The sequence below is a fragment of the Kryptolebias marmoratus genome, linkage group LG11 (assembly GCF_001649575.2).
Source record: "Kryptolebias marmoratus isolate JLee-2015 linkage group LG11, ASM164957v2, whole genome shotgun sequence".
Taxonomy (NCBI): Eukaryota; Metazoa; Chordata; class Actinopteri; order Cyprinodontiformes; family Rivulidae; genus Kryptolebias; species Kryptolebias marmoratus.
The window spans coordinates 14,545,425-14,562,304 of record NC_051440.1 but is presented as its reverse complement, the minus strand read 5'-3'; the positions used below and the strand labels follow the sequence as shown (position 1 = coordinate 14,562,304).

The following is a 16,880-nucleotide window of genomic DNA, read 5'->3' as shown; positions in this document are numbered from 1 at the left end:
CTTTTGACTCCGTGCAAGTTTAACATAAAAGGTAACTTAAGAAATATCTAAGAATCGTAATAAGGAATAAATCAGATTTTGACCTTATTAGCATGTTAATGTGCTGTTTTTTATGGGTCAGTATCATGAGTGAAAAAGGTGACCGATATGCCAGGATTTAGTCAAGAGGTATTGGTGAAATGCAGTGAAGACTTAGTTAGAATATGTTATTTTAAATGCAATCAAAGCTTCCAAAACATGTTTATTATCTGAAACAGAGCCCACTCAGGTTTTGGGATTTCCACACTTCAACATTGTAGACTGATGTTTTGTCTTTGTTGCTATGACTGTGGCTGGGATTCATGCTCATATGTTTCCTTTTTAACGCATGCATTTGTTAACACCTATGCTCTCTGAAACTTTGTCTATATTTCAGCATAAATAGAACTGATTTAAAAAGTGACCTGTTTTCAGAAAGATATTATTGCTGAGCTAATGTTTCCACCAGCTTTATTAACGTCCACCCAAGGCGAGAAGTCATGTAATTGCCTGTGTGCTCATTTGTCTGTCTGTTAGCTAACTATCTCATGAACTACTGGATGGACCTTAATGAAAAATGTAATTATTGGATGCAAATCTACAACTGATTAACTTCTGGAGTCAACCCAATTCAAGATGGCCACTACAGCTCATTAATCTTAGGAAGAGTAAAAATGGCTATAACTTAGTCAATTTTACAGATAATGTGTTACAATTTGATGTGATAGTAGTTGAGAGTCATACCCAACATATGCTCCCAGTTTTCACAGCTCAAGCAAAATCTTTGTTTAAAACTTTGGCATGCAAGGTGATAGGCAATATGGATTCTTTCAAGGAATGCTAGTTTCATTATATTTCAAATGATGACAGCAAAATCAGCGTTTTGAAAAAAATCTACATGTTAAAAGAAAGTCAAACATGCTCCACTAGTTCCTGACTAAATTGCTTACCTTCTCTGTGACTGCTCGAGCACACTCAATGAGCTCCCTTTTGGAGAAGCTGTCAGTGGGGCTGAGCTGCAGAGCTCCAGCCTTCTGGACCAGATAAATACAGCCATGGCCCAACTCTTGCACCCGCGTCTTTATCTGGAAAGAAACCTGAAAACACAAAATCGGTTGAAATTACACTGCAACCGTCTTCTTGTTTGTGTCACTATAGTCATCTCCTACAATCATCTCCTATAAGGGCGTATCTCTTACTTGCCTGTGGGGGAAAAAAAAAAAAATTCAAGCACCCTCAAGGAGGAAATGCTGGCACTACACCTTTAATTTCCTGACTGCAATTCATGGGTGGGTGGTACTTCATTACAAGCATCAGTATAGGCTTTTAGACTTGTAGAGGTGCAATGTTGCTATGGTAACCAACAGGGTTTCAGACAGCTTCTTACATACAAGAAACTGGTAAGAGCTGTGCGCTTATTAGAGCAATACTTGCACACATTACCATCCTGAAGACAACAAGGGAAAGTTTAAGATGAACAGTAGGAGAAGATGGATACTCGAAGAACATATTTCTGTTTGATCTCACATTGCTGGTGCAGCTGTGAGGAAGAGTTGCATTATCAAAGAACAGGAAATTTCTGCTCTCATCAGTGAGTACGTTTGGTTGCACAGCTGCGTAAAGACACATGTCAAGATAAATTAAATGTACGTGCGTATTATGTCTTTTTAAAAATATGACAGCAGGACTTCTCACCTCTTCTGGCTCTGCAGTGGCTGCAGCGAGACGTCCTTGGTGTGCAAGCTGCCCGTAGTCCACAGTCACCTGGGAGGCAAGACCGCCAAGCTCTTCAGGGCAGGTCACAGATTTAGTCATCTGGTTACAGAGAGAGTAAACCAAATCTTATCAGTACAAACAGTGATGTTTTTCTGTCTCTTTGTCAACAACTTTAGAAATACTGATTACCATTTCCTGTGCGGTGATGGCAATGGCCTTGGAGAACTTCACCATTGTGGTCTGGTAATCCACAAAAGAGCCCTCAGGTTCGGGAGGCGTTCCTTCATCCAGCTGTGAAGATCAGTTCTTTAAGTACCCTCTCACACGTATCAGTCCTGAATAAATTTACTCTAGGTATGCCCACTTACGTGATATTTATGTGACACTTTTAATTAAGTTTAGAACCCCCTCACAACAAATAATCACCGAGCAGTAGCAGGGACTTTGGAGGATTTTTCATTATTTTACAACATGGAAATAATTGTTTCACAATTTTTTAAAAGCCTGCTCTAACAAGCGGAACAAAAATCAATAAACTATTAGGTGTTAAGCTGTGAATACTAAAATGTCAACAACAAATTGTTTGTCTTCCTCTCAGAGGTGCAAAACTGTAGGAGGTTCAGATATGTTATAAATAAATAAAAGAGAGCTAATGAATAATGAATTTAGAAAAACATACCACACAAAAAAAAAAAAAAATTTATATATTTAAATATCATCAGGAGTTGTTGACTGAAATAAAGCTTTGGCTTTTTACGAATAATTTAGTAAAAACAGTGTGGAAGCAAAAAAGATGGCTACCATCTGACCTGAGTGTATTATGTTTGCATATGTGCAGATCATCATCAAATATTAACCACACTGTCAACATATTGACATGTCGCCCTGCAGGATGTTCACCAGTGATCATCTACTGAACCAGTGATAATTACTGACAAGGACAAAATGTTTTCTGTGAGATTTTTTTTTTTTTTTCAGATGAATTAGAAAGGAAAAATACTGCAGCCTGAAATCAGTTTAAACGATCTGAGAGTACTTCTCAGAATGTAGCGCACATACATAAACACCCTCCACTTACCCTGCTTATGGACTCAGCAATGGACTCCATCATGCCTCCAACCATACCCCCCTCACTCGCCGCCTCGTTCAAAGTCACCATGATGTCGTCCACAGCCTCCTTCATCAGCTGGGCGGCCTCAGAGATGGCGTCGTGAGTGTGGCACGCCTGAGGACACGGGTAGCTGGTTAACATCTCTGCAACACTAACTTGGTTTATCCAGAAGAAGAGTCAAAGTTGTGTAGAACTAGTATGAGCTCAGTATGTCACTCAAGAGCACTCAGAATTTGAAAGCTACATGATTTACAACTGTGACAAAAAAAAAACCCAAAACTGGAAAAATAACAATGGAAAAAGTTGGAGTTGTTTGGCAATATACTGAACTAAAAGAGGATTGTAGTGGCTGTGGCTCATGAGCAAAAAAAATGGTCATTCATAAAGCAGATGGATGGTGTTTCAGTCTCTGGCTTATTCAGCTCAAGTGTTCATCACGAGTATGTTAAAATCTGCACTGATAAGCTAACTGGTCAGTAAAAACGTATAAGAAACACTGTATGAATGAGTTAATGTGACTCATCAAGAACTAATTGGTCACCAAGAATCTTAACAAAAAACTTAACAAAATCTTTTGCTGTCTTTAAAACAAAGACCTATCTTTGAAGATATGAGACTAAATACCTTTTTATCTGCTCTTTAACTGACTCAGTAGCTTACTCAAAACACCAGAACCAACTCTGTACCTTTGGGTTCCCACCGCCTTCTTTGGCAGCATAGAGCATCTGAAGGGCAGATTCGGACAGGGTCTTGGTCTGATCCAGGATCGTCATCTGCTGCTGGTGGTCGTGCAGCTTAGAGGCCAGACCCACCGATGCCACAACGAGCGGGTCAAAGTAACTGGCCAACTGGGTCACCTGGAGGAATGTGTTTAAGAAATTTATCTAAGAAAAGACTGAACCACAGCACATAAAACAGACAAAGGGTATTTTGTTGTAAGCCCAAAGGAGGTAAAGCAATATATGGTGCGACCAGCACCTTATGTCCCAGTTGAGCAGCTTCGCCTCGGGCTGCTGTGGAGACAGGATCAATCAGATGACCAATCTCTTGCACAGAGGATGTCAGCTGCTCCTGGAGTGCCTGTTGAGTTACACCGTTGGAAAATTACAGCATAAGTCACAACAGAAATGCTATAGATATCAGTTATTTCTGTCAAACAAGGTAGAGCTGATGGAGTACTTGAACTCACTTCCATGGAGATATCATCTCTGCAGGGAAGTGTCTGCCCAACTGCAGCCAGGGAAGCTTGCTCAATGTCCCGGATACACTTATTGATGTTATCAATGGAGTAATCACACTCTCTCTGCCCTGGTGCTTTGTCCCTGTCACCAGTAATAATGAAAAAGACAAATAATATGTGGTGCAATCCATTTGAACTCCAAACTAAGAATAAAAGTCACAAATAGTTTAAACATACAAAAAAAATGACGCTACTCTAAAAAAGTCAAAAATCTGAATTGGAAAGTTGTAGGTTTCTCTCTAATCACATCCCCATTGATAATCCAATATGGCTGCTACACAAATAAAAAAGGTGGAGATATTAATAAACTACTTGTTTATACTTCTGTGAGTTTGTAAATCATTAAACCAATCACATACATAGTAATGTACAACATCTATTAACTAACATGTCGCTTCAGTGTTTAAAAGCAATAAAAAAACAAGCTAATATATTGGTATTACCTTGTAATGCTAATAGCAGTTAGCATTGTCACTGACTGAGCACAACAATGAAAAAATCCAACTGGTTTTCGACAAACTATATGTCTATTGTTTGTTCAATAAAGCTATATGTGATAAAAAATTAATTGGTTTTCTGATTTGAAACTGGAACGCAGAAAATTTGCGTGCAACATCATTCCAAGTTCTAACTTCCAAAGCACTGAAATGCAGCATTCTTTGCTAAAAAAGAAAAAAACAAAAAACAAAATTATAGAATTGATAAAAATATAGAATTATAGAAACTAGTGAGCTTTTTAATGGAGACTAATATGCAGCTAAGAAGCTCCTATTATTTCAACTCAAGGTAAAATAAAAACAAGAAATTCACTCTTTCCACTATCACCTACTGTAATGAATATATTTGTTTTTGTTTAATCTAAAATCTAACTTTTTATTCAAAGAGCAGAAACTCTTTCAATCAAGCATTTTACACTCATGATACTCAGCACAACAGAAATTTGTATTGTGCACTAAGCAGATCAGAGTGAAACATTCCTCATCCATCTATCATCTGCAAACTAGTCTCCTAAATGCTCACCTGTTTTTTTTTTTAATAAAAGCTATCAGTCATCAGCAAATTAGATATAGCATTTTTACTGTTTTATTTGCAGTGAGAATTGTATACTATACTTCTAAAATGGTTGTAGCATCTTGCTGTGAAATATGTTTCATGTCCAGTCTCATCATTTCATCACTGTTTTACGGTGTTAACTCATCTATTACAAAGCTGTGGGGAATCTTGGCAACTATAAAGTAAAGTTGCAATTTTCTGCCAAGCTGAACAGACACCACAGAATCAACGCTCTGATTTCAGAAATTATTTTTTCTCCAACTGTGAGCGTATCTTTCTAATCTTTGATTCGAGCTAATGGTGCAGAAACAGCCGTGGCTGTGGGTGGGATTTACACCAACCTTATGGATGTGATGAGACTTTTGATGGAGTCAGAAACCGTCCTGGAGTGGCCAGCTAGAATGGACCAGGTGGGGGGATCCTTGGGGTTGAGGACCAGCGAGCGGGCTGTTTCTATAAGGTATGTGGAGCTGTCGAGCATGCAGCGAGCTGAACGCACAATAGGCTCCTGGGCTGCTGAGCCCTGGGGGAAATGAAAAGATTAGTGTAAGTGAAACAACAGCGCAGGTAGCAGCTGAACAGCCATGTTGGTCTGACTGAGTTGTTAATATTCTTTGACTGCTGTGGAGAGATCAAAAGTGCAATCAAACAAAGAGATGAGATTAGAAAGGCAGCTTTACACAGATGTAGAAAGTAACACCTTCAATCTTTATGATACCAGCCAAAACCTCCCTTGACAATTAGATTAACAAGCTGAAGATTACAGCAGCTGTAGTGAGAGTAAGGTCTGTTAAACACTGCCCTCCAACAGATTACAGCCATGAAGCTGTTGGAGGACCAGGCGAGCACTGTTCAGCTGAGACTCAAAACAACAACAAAAAATAAATCGTCTTAAGCCTTACATTAAAAAGAAATTTTCAAAAGCGCCTTTATAAAGTAACTATAAAGCCTTCTTCAAAATAAGATAAAACTAATAAAACCTTACATTTCTTTGAGAACAAATAATTTCATAAAATTTCATTTGGAACTAAAAAAGCAAGTATAAAAAACAGGATTTCTTGCAAACAGTCATCATATTGTGTGAATACCTCATTACTGATCTGAGGTGGGATGCTTGCAAAGTCAGGATTGTTGGCGAAGGTTGAGAGGTTTTCTACAGCCTCGAGGAGAGGAGCTGTGGCAGCACGACACTTGTTTCTGTTCTCGTCTGAAAAATCCCCATCTAACATCTGAAAGGAGACAATGTCCCATGAAAAGATATTTGTTCCTTTTGGCTTTATTCTTGAAGGAGACTGAACAATACCTAAGACATCTGCAAGATGTTAAAAAAAACAGAAAGAAGAAATTTCTGTAACAAATTTACACTCAACGTTTTGATCAGTTGGGGAGTTGACCTTGATGGTTTTGACGAGGTTGGCAGTGGTGTTGGCCACCTCTTTGGCTGACTGGACAAATTGCCTCCTAGCCACTGGGTTGGAGGTTTTAGAGGAAGCTAGACGGCAGGCATTACAGAGAGCCGAGGTGTGCTTGGCTACAATTGTTGCTGCAGACAAGACCTTATACAACAGAGAAACAAGAAAAAAAAATTGTAAATGTGGTAATGTGGTTGCCATGGTGCAGTGCACTCCATAAAATACACACAGATTATCCACCACATTAAAAAAACAGTTTAATGTTGTGCTGATGCCCAGTGCTGCTTTAACATTTCTCAACTGTCAGGGCAGGAAAATAAGTTGTTCTGTGATGTCTAAATCTGCTATGTTGATTGATCAAACTGAAATCAGAGAAGTTTTGCAGCCAGGTTAATGAATTGGTTTATTTTTCACGCAATTTCAACTGTTATTCTGATGCTCCTTAGTATTTTGACACTGTTTACTTGGATGGTAGATCTCAAAGTAACACCCACATAAATGCCAAGACATAAGCTTTCCATGGAGTTTGCATTGTGCTTTAGGGTGCATTCTGATCACTTTTGTTTACTTGCTAAAATCACAAAAAAATTATGAAAAGCTAATTTCCAATGCCATAGCCTGAAAACAAGGCACAAAATCCAGACTAAGGTTTTTTAAAAGATGAAGCAACAAAATACTGTGCTTTTATAAAAGCAAAAATGAATGCAAAAAAGAAGACAACCAGGTATAATGGAAAAGTTATAGAATCCTTAATGTCATTATGAACAACAAGTGTGTTTTTATCCTTTAACATTGTTATGTGCAACATCAAAATGGCAGTGGCAGTGCACTTTAATTGTTTTTGATAAGCTGTCACATTTGGACAGCATAAAAACTTAAACAGTTAGTAGAATGTGAAACAATCAGAAAGCTGTGCAGTTACATTTTCACTCCAGGAAGTGCTTTAATTGTAGCCTAACTTATGTTATCTATCAAACAGGTGGGCTACCCCATCGCACATTATTTGACATCTGTCTATAGCTAATTATCTGCCCAAAGTTTTTTCAAGCGTCAGTTGCATTTTATGGTGCTGTCTGATTTCCCCTCCATTGATTTTGGTTTTGCGTTCTCCATATGTCAGGAAACAGTTTTGCAACGCTGTGTGGTGCATGGTGCACCATCTTACCTGTGAAGGACTGCTGGCTGGATCCACTAAGTTCTGACAAGCCATCTGTATGGCTTGGTGGGCTCGTGCAAACTGAATGGGGTCCACGAGCCCTTCGTGACCTGAGTGACTATTGGGGTCAGAAACACCCACAAGATAAGAGGCCTAATGAGAGTCAAAAAGAAAAAAAAAGGAAAATTTCAGGTTTATGTTTTTCACAAGATTATATTTGTTTTAACAGACAAACTTGATACACATACTCTCACTAACATGTCTGCGTACTAATACATAAATGATACAGATTCATTTTTTACAAGGGGCAAAATGAGTGCTCATTCACTTCCTATTAAGAGAGTGAAAAAGCAGTTTGAGTGGAAAAAAAAGTGGTCAGAGTTTGCACTTTTCTTGAAAGGGCAGCAGAATCTTGCAGGAACATGAGGATGTTACTTTACACCTTTAAGGGTGGTAGTCTGTAAAACCTCCAATTAAATCTGGCTCACTCTGTCAATGGCTCCAAATCCAAACACCTTGGTAAGATCTAAAAGGCATTTATTTGAGGTTGTCAAAATGTTTGAATTTATCTTCATGTATCATTTAAAATGCTCTACCAGTCTTGAAAACGATCAAATGGCTACATTTTTGATTAATTGTAATGTATATGATACTGAAAACCCAGTAAACAAGAAAAAAGGCTGGAAAAAAACCTGAGATGACAGCAGCGGAGGGTACCAAACAGAATGTGTTGGTAAGATGCTGTGATCTCACCTGTCCTGCAGCTTCTGTCAGCCCACATAGAGCTTTGGATGCCAAACTCACACTTTCCCCAAAGGCTAGCACATCACCTGTTTTACAGTGCTGAGAAATACCTGCCATCGATTCTCCCAGAACCTGACACAAATGAAGTATTTGAATTAGGTCTCGAGCTGTTTGCCGAGTAAAATACCACTAACAATAAAGCTAAATAACACCAGAAACAATTTCAAAAGCCTGTACCTTTGAGTTCTCCATGACGCTTTCAATGCAATCAAAGTAGGAGAGTTCGTTTACAGGCTCGTTGAGGTTGCCTAGGAGACCTCTGACAGCCTGCACACAGATGGACTTGTTAATGACTTCAACTACTGTAAACACATCAGTAAACATTTCTGCTAATAACTTTCTGTGCATCCATCAGCCAATAAATTCAGATCTTAAAAATCCCATTTAGCACAAGTAACACACAGTTAATGATGATACAGTTAAGATTTATGACTACCAATGACATTTTTAAAAGTTGGGTTGAGTGGAGTGCTTATGAGCAGTCAATATCTTATCTGCAGTAGACAAATGTCAAAACAACAGCAGTTTGGAGAATTAGGGGGGACAAACACATATCATAATAGAGTCAAGCTAACAGCTATGTAGAACATGGATCCTAAAGAGCAAATTTCTGACATCAGAAACATCCCAAATTCAAAACCTTTGTAGCTTTTGGAGTGAAAATGTTTTTTAATGTATTCACTTTTGATAAAGACCATTACCTGGTACCAACAGCTCCCTCCCTCGGTGCGATCTGGGTCATACAGAAAACCTCTTTTTTCCAGAACCATACACAATGTTTGTGATTTAGTCATAGCTTATTTCCACATCTCATGGCTGTTGTTTTAGTATTAGACAACGAGTCATACGTGATCAGCGGTAGGAAAATCAACAGTCTCTGTGCCAACAATTATCCATAGCACCACAAATGCTGTTCAGTTGAGAAAGTAGTGACAAATTAAACAAATGACACATGGAAAAATGGTTTGAAATAAAAAATTCTGATACAGCTCAAACTGCTAGACAATGTTTGAGTTTGGTTTGGTAGGATGGTTATTTGCTCTTGAACTGGCTGTGTTTTGAATAACTACCTAGCTTAGTTTAGCTAGTGTGACTCCTTAAAGAGATTTTCTCCCCAATTCTCTAAACTGAGATAGTTTTGGTTGTTGTCAAACTGAAGGTAAAATACTGAATGCCCATAACTACTCAACACAACTTTAAAAAAAATCATAATTAAACAAAAACAAATTACCTCTTTAATGTTGCATTACTAATAGAGTAATCGATAGTGCAAATGAATGCAGACTTCAGAATGCAGAACGCTTTTGACTAACAAGCGAAACCAGTGCAGCTAATGTCAATTCACATTGCCCTATGAAGATGATCAAATGCAAGAATGAAATGTCTTCCTATACATTACAAAATGCACTGTACATGTATAGCACATATACACAAACATGCATACATGTACATGAACCAGGTTTTTGCCTGAGTGGTAAAGTGAATGTGAGGACAGCTACCTCTAGCTCCCTTAGGGCATTGTCACACTCCTTTTGTCCTGCTGCTTGCTGGGTACAGAGCGTTATCAGCTGGTTAATACTCTCTGTCACCGCCCTGAAACACACAGGCAGCCAAAGAAGCCTCTTTAGCTCTCACATGTGTCGTCTGCATGCACACGGGGCTGGCTTAGCTCACATATGCTTTTAGCTCTTCTGTTCAAGCATGGCAATGCAGGCCTCTCACTGCTACTAGATACCACTGTGCACAGGGGTACTGAGATTCTCTTGAGTTTGTGTTCAGCCTTGCTGAGCACAGACAAGCGCTAGCCAAGGCTTCCATCCTCCTAATTAGACAGAGAGAAGTCAGTCAGGCCTAAAGCCCTGTGGGACCAGCTGCTTGGCTTCTTTCTGCTAAGAGGAGGATGCATACTCCTTTTAGCAAGGCCAAACAGAAATGTTGTAGGAGGGGCATACAGATGCATCAAGGAGACGGTTTTATCTTCATCATGCCTTGGTAATCAATATCAGGAATCATATTTAGCACAGAGCAGTTCTGTTTATCAGCACATACATAATCAAAAAAAAACCAATCCATTTCAGCTACAGTCTGAATATTATCATACCTTGCTGCCACAGCTAGAAGATTCTTTGCATTGGCTGCACCTGGATCCACAGACAGAGACTTGGCAGCCAGTAGCAGCTTACTGGACGCCATGGAGATGTTCTTCAGATTACCAATGACTTGGATCTGGTCGTCTTTGCTCTGCACATACAAGAGGGAAGAAAAATACAAGTAATTTTAGCATGGAGTCAGAGGTGCTAATGAATTCAGAATGCTTTTATTGTGTCTCTGCCGCCCTGCATTCTCTGTTGTCACTAGTGTGCTTCTTTGAACCTGAAATGTCATGCTGTGTCAACTTTAATCCCAAACCACCTTTCTAAATTAATGAGCTAAATAGCCAGAACAAGATCAACACAAGATCTCATCTGAAAGCATTAGAGCTCTTAGAAACAATCCATGTGCCTAAATTCATGAAATAAAAAGGTTCAATTAAGAAACGTCTTAAAGTGACATAAAGATGCACTTTGTACTTAAGGCTTTATACCATCAAAGTTTTAAAGGCTCGGGTGGAATGTAAAGGGCTAACTGTATGATCATAAAACCTACTTGGGTGTGTCCTGCCATCTCTATGCCAGCATCCAGGAACTCATCAAAGTCTTGGCTGAACTTCCCCGAGGCTGCAGCCAGCTGGCTGCTTGTTCCACGAGATGAGTGGACGACCTCTCCTGCTGAGTGGTTGAGCTCAGCTGCTGTGTGGTTCAGATCAGTCTGGGCCTCCTGGAATGTCTTATTGCAGGGAGGGAGCTTCAAAGACAGGACACGTTATTATGCCATGCTGCATAACATAAGAAGTGGTAAAATAGAAATAGCCTGTTCAATTATGCGAATCTACTTGTGTAGGACTCACAAAGTCCACTAGCAGCTTCTTGCTGGCTTCTCCGATGCTCCTTAGAGCCATATCAACGTCCTTCTGGCCTGGCAGGCAATTCACACAGTTATTCAGGGAGTGTGACACCGCTTTGGCTACCTGAAACACAGAAAAACGTCTGTCAATGGATCGCCATTACCCATTCTAACAATGTGCATCACAATAAAGCCCAAGAGCTAAGCTGTATTGGGAAAAAGAAATAAAAAAAAACAAAACATCTGAAATGCAAATTGAGCTCACAATACTGTCACTAATTTTTGCTGCTGTCACAGATTTATGCAAAAATAATATGTTTATCTCCTGAAGGTTTGCAGGAAAATGAATGGTTTTAGTCCTGAGGGAGGAATGTCAGGCAACAAAGACACAGCAGGGAGAAAATAGCAACGCTTAGGAAAGATGATTTGAAAAGCAGAAATGCTTACAAACCAGTAGAGTATGTGGCATAAAAAGAACAATGTGATCCCATGATGTTTCTTTAGAGCATATACAGTATATATGTATGTTACTTGGACAAGACTAATGCTACCTGTGCCAGTCTCTGCTGACTCTCGGCATCTCCTGGGTGAACCAGAGCCTGGTGGGCCTCATGGATCAGCATGGCCGAGCCCTCCATAACATACTGGGCTGAGTCCAGCATTGCAGCTGCAGCCTGAGGCTCCTTGGTGCTGGCTGCCACACCTCTGGCTGCTTGGGCCAATGTTCTTAAAGCCTGCGCTGTTTCTCTAGCAGCAACACCTGCAAACAATCAGCCATAGTTTGCTTTGTCAAAAAAATATATCCTTGATAATAAGGATATAAAGCAAATAAAAGATGTACAAGGCAAATTAAGTATCATTATAATAGTAAATACCAAACAGTGAAGACACAACTACATTGTAGTCTATTTTACCTTGTATAGGAAAATTATGTTTTTTTTCTCAAAGGTGTATTATTCAAATAAAATATAGAATAGACCTTTTTCCTCTTTTTGTAAGTCCTAAATTTGTTTTTCAGCTTTCCTGTTAAGTAATAGATAATACACATTGTTTTGGCAGTAACTAACAGTACTGTAGCCCCTCTCTGTGACCAAACTTTAAAATTGTAATGCCCTCATTGTCTAAATAAATGAGGTAATATAATAAATTTGGCCCCACATGGGAGGTGCTCTTAAATTATTACACATAGAGCTAAAAAGCAGCAAATTGCATCAAATTACATTAACCAGCGGAGTGGAGCCATTTGCTGATGGAATGTTAAATCCAGTAGGACAAAAAAAAAAGATTAATGAGCAGCGAGCAGCACCCTGGGCCACAGCATGAAGTAGGGCCTGGAAGCGTTTGTTGTTGGAAATGTTATTCTCTATTTGTCCTCAGCTCCAGTCTGCAGAGAATCAGTGAACCAGAATTGATGGCAAAACAGTCAAAGCCATGCTGGATTCCAGGGATTCAGTTTAAGGACACAAAACTAGACATTACGCTCAACATAGCAAATATTTTTTGTCATTTCTGTCCACTACAGTAATGCAACAAATCAGCTGGGTCAAAGTGAAGTGAATATTCAGAATAAATTTCAATTTGAGCCTTTTTTAACCTGTGCGGCATACACTACCTGTATAATGTTCATTGCCCTGTGCAGCACATGTCAGCAACTGAGCCATGGAGGAGCCCACAGCCTTGGATGTACTTCCCAAATCCTGAGCACACTTTTCCAGCTGTGTGAGCAAAACAACACATAATTTGAAAAAAATTAAAATGAAAAAAATCATCAGCTATATTATTGTCATGTTGGTGCAGTGCTGTTTGAAAGTTTGAAAACCCTTTATGTTTTGTTTTTTTTACCTAAATGTATGCTAACAAAAAAACCAAAAACATTTAATTTGGCCAAATATACTTTGAGGAATCTGATCTAATATTACATATTTGTGAGAGGTAAAACATACATTTAATTAGGAGCATTTTAATAATAAATATATAATAAAGTCAGGGCCTTCACATGTGTTTTCAGAAATGTGTACCATGGAACAAACAAAGCAGATCTGAGGATGTTATTACCTATAGGAATAAAAAGATATTTAAAAAGTCCCCCATCGAGGCAAACAAAATAAACTCATGGTCACTGTTACATACAATATGTACAGAAATCTCTAAGAACAAGGTATTTAGCATCCTTGGTCCCTAACATCAGTGAATACGGTAGAGATATTTAGATGAAAGACCTTGTTGTCAAAAAAAACCTTGTAGTCCATCTGAAGTTTGCTGAAAATCAAAGTTTATGTTTTGATTCTTAATCCTTAAAAAGTTTAAAGAATCTAAAGTGGTACGTTTGTGCAGAGAAAAACACCAGCATCTCACAAGCTGTTCTGAACAGCCAAATGTACAACACTGTGTCAAAATAAGATGCTTAATCTTTTGTTTTATAGAGAAATAAAAGAAAGAGATTTGAATTGTTCCCAGAATTTCATATACCATTGTTTGTCATGTCAGCATGTGTATTGTATTGTTTATTGCATGTCACTATTTACTGACCGTTTCCCCGGGAAGAGGTTTGAGTTGGCTATCGATCACAGACATCTTTGCATCCTGGAGCTCACTCTTCAGTGTCTGTACAGTCTTAAGGGCCGAGTCAATCTCCAGAGGACCACAGGCTTCGTGGGCCTTCAAATATTCCCCAGATACAAAAAAGTTATTCAAACTTAGCTATGCAGTGCAAACAAGATGCAACGCATTATACTGCTGATATCTCTAGATAGGATCAGAGAGCTGGATTTGCATTAAAGTACAAAAGCAGCAAATTTCCCATTTTAGTTGGATAATTCTTGTTATCTTGGACTGTGTTGTGTATGGATACCTTCTGTGTAGCAGTCCTGAGCTCTGCCAGACAGGTCGCTAAATTCTTGGCACACTGGCCCAGTTGCATAGCAGCAGCCTGATCAGCCACTGTTGGAACTGCTGACTTTGCCGATGTCACCATCTTACTTCCAGGCTGACAGATGGTGACAAAAATAGAAAACGAAATTGATAAAATCTGCAAAGAGTGGTGTTTGAACTGTGTGACTTGTGAAGCAAGATTAGACTAACTAACCTGCAAGAAGCTCTGGCTGGCCATGATGAGAGCGAGCTGAGGGCCGAGCTCCTCAGGCTGGGCCTGGCTGCTCCTCATCCCTTGCACCAACTGGGGAATACTGTCTGCGACTGCCTGGAATTAAATATATCCATAATGCATTCTTTATATGCTACACTTTATGGCTAAAACAGAAAAGTGTTACAGGAGTCTAATGTATGAGGATTTAGTTTACCAACACATTGGCAGTAATTTTAAATGCCTAGTAAAATTGTAGTAAAACTGAGTACATGATAAAGCCCGAACGACCATACCTTGCAGCTGTGCACTAACTGCTGGTGTGAGGCGGTGTTTTTGTTGGAAGCAGCAGCATTTTGGGCAGCTGCAATGGTCTGAGTCGCAGCAGCCGCTGCTTGCTTTGCAGCTATCTGTTCACAACATACAAATTTAGTCAAAAGCAAACATACATAAAATGAAATAAAATGGTACTTGGTAATGATTCACTTTTGATCTGTGCAGCATTATTTTGTAATATTCTGTGCAAAGAGTTCTAATCACACTGAGAGGAATCATAGCCAAAAGGTTTCATAAGAGGAGGAAAAAGCAATCATACTGCATTGCTCAATCATGTCACAAGTTAATCACCGCTGCTTTCCTCCCACTACCTTTCAAAACCTATGGCTAAAAATATACTGTTAAGTTCACATTCATTCATAAAGACACAACTAGATTTGAAGAGATGACAAAACTGAAAGCTATTGAGAACATTCTGAGATGATAGAAAAAATATATATATATAATGGGAAATCAGAATAAATAGAAATGTCCTTGAATAAATACAAAAGTTCTTGAAGCAATGATTCAGATTGTTTAAAGTGGGGATAAGTGAAAAGGTTATGAACAAATAATATCTCACCTGTTGTAAATAGCTCTTTAAACGATGTCAGTTTGGAAGTTTTTGAACAGCATCAGTTTGGAGAAATAATTTTATTTTGACTGGATTGACGAGCTAACGGTTAGCTAGACCGAATGGGAATAAAAGTGGATTGCTGCCATATTAAGGCTCTGTTTAATATGGCACAATTTAGCGCTGTGAAAAGTGAAACCAAAACATTTCTGTTGCGATTTGTCCATTTGTGTACACAACAACAGTGATCTGATTTTCTGACACCTAAAATTTTTGAATCCAGGTCTCCGTGTGGATGTTTCTGGAAACTCCCGGCATCGGTGTGAAATTGCACATGCTCACCACAGACGGCTACAATCAATGGCTTCTCTGTGCATACGCAAGTAGATCAACAACAGTAACAATGCCGGATAGCAGAGAGCTGTTTGTGTTACTCAACCTTTTCAATGTGTAGCAACCCAAGCTCACTGTCGTTCCAAACAAACATACTTGTATTCATCATTTTGGATGTAATTGTCTTCATGCTGGACACTGGAATGTCTGTGCACATGTGTGTGTCATTGAAATACAAAAATCACAGTGCCAGCTAGTGACCTGGCATGGAAACTACCACAGATTCAATGAGCAAATAAGCATAAACTGCTAAGAATGTTTTGAGACTGAAGTTGTTTTAAGAAGGCTGCAAACCACTTTGGTTTTAGCTCCACTCAGACTAGCCAAAGCTCGTCAATCAGGTCAGAATTAAACTATTTCTCCAAACTGATGTTGTTCAAAAAGCTATCTACATCTGGTAAGAAATAAATTGCTCATAACCTTTGCACAAAACCTTACTTCACATGATCTGAACTTTAGGTAGTTTTTGGTACTTTCACTGTATCCAGCACTGTGTGATCAACAGTAAATGTATACTCCAATAAGCTGCATTATTTTCAATATTCTGTATAAAATTATTTAAAGTACTGAAAGCACATTAAAAAGGATATGCATATCTGCACTACAACTGAGAGTCATTTACTTTGCCCTGACACTCTAAAATGAAGAGGTCTAAAATGTTTGTGAGGTAATTGTTACAAGCACACTCAGAGATTAATAACATTCTTCTTGACTGGCTTACAAGCTGCTGTGATGGAGGTGACCATTAGCACCATTACTGAGACCATCTGATGCAAGGAGGCAGGCTGAGATGCATGTCTGATAGCAGACTTATCCCAGCCCCCGGGTAATGAATAGTTTATATGCCTGGGAAATTGAACATTGGGTGCTCTAGAGCAGAGAGGTGGTAGTCATTAGGGACAAACTGATACTGAGGGCTAAACACAGATCTTTACAAAGATAGTTCATTCAGGGCATTAACAGGATTTACAGCTCACTGTAGTGGTGAAGGAAAAATAGCATGGGCGTATTTTTAAAAATGGTTTACTCTTGTAAAAACAAGTGCCTAGCTATTTAATTATTT

General features: G+C 38.9%; 1 protein-coding gene across 7 annotated transcripts in view; it reads right to left on the bottom strand.

The window, feature by feature from the left end:
• Positions 1-16,880, bottom strand: part of tln2b (talin 2b) — a 102,520-nt gene that overhangs the window by 16,290 nt on the left and 69,350 nt on the right. For 5 of the 7 annotated variants that reach the window (XM_017406000.3, XM_017406001.3, XM_017405999.3 and 2 more), the window contains 23 exons: positions 14,832-14,945; positions 14,539-14,652; positions 14,305-14,439; positions 13,983-14,111; positions 13,066-13,168; positions 12,005-12,213; positions 11,458-11,577; positions 11,157-11,354; positions 10,612-10,751; positions 10,010-10,103; positions 8,688-8,777; positions 8,460-8,582; positions 7,716-7,859; positions 6,509-6,694; positions 6,227-6,367; positions 5,480-5,661; positions 4,035-4,167; positions 3,824-3,925; positions 3,532-3,702; positions 2,813-2,959; positions 1,924-2,025; positions 1,714-1,833; positions 969-1,115 (listed from right to left, as the gene is read on the bottom strand). In XM_017406000.3, coding sequence (XP_017261489.1) covers positions 969-1,115; positions 1,714-1,833; positions 1,924-2,025; positions 2,813-2,959; positions 3,532-3,702; positions 3,824-3,925; positions 4,035-4,167; positions 5,480-5,661; positions 6,227-6,367; positions 6,509-6,694; positions 7,716-7,859; positions 8,460-8,582; positions 8,688-8,777; positions 10,010-10,103; positions 10,612-10,751; positions 11,157-11,354; positions 11,458-11,577; positions 12,005-12,213; positions 13,066-13,168; positions 13,983-14,111; positions 14,305-14,439; positions 14,539-14,652; positions 14,832-14,945 — 3,144 coding nt within the window. The remainder of the gene's footprint in view (positions 1-968; positions 1,116-1,713; positions 1,834-1,923; positions 2,026-2,812; positions 2,960-3,531; positions 3,703-3,823; positions 3,926-4,034; positions 4,168-5,479; positions 5,662-6,226; positions 6,368-6,508; positions 6,695-7,715; positions 7,860-8,459; positions 8,583-8,687; positions 8,778-10,009; positions 10,104-10,611; positions 10,752-11,156; positions 11,355-11,457; positions 11,578-12,004; positions 12,214-13,065; positions 13,169-13,982; positions 14,112-14,304; positions 14,440-14,538; positions 14,653-14,831; positions 14,946-16,880) is intronic. The other 2 variants (XM_017406004.3, XM_017406003.3) reach the window with 1 other exon arrangement.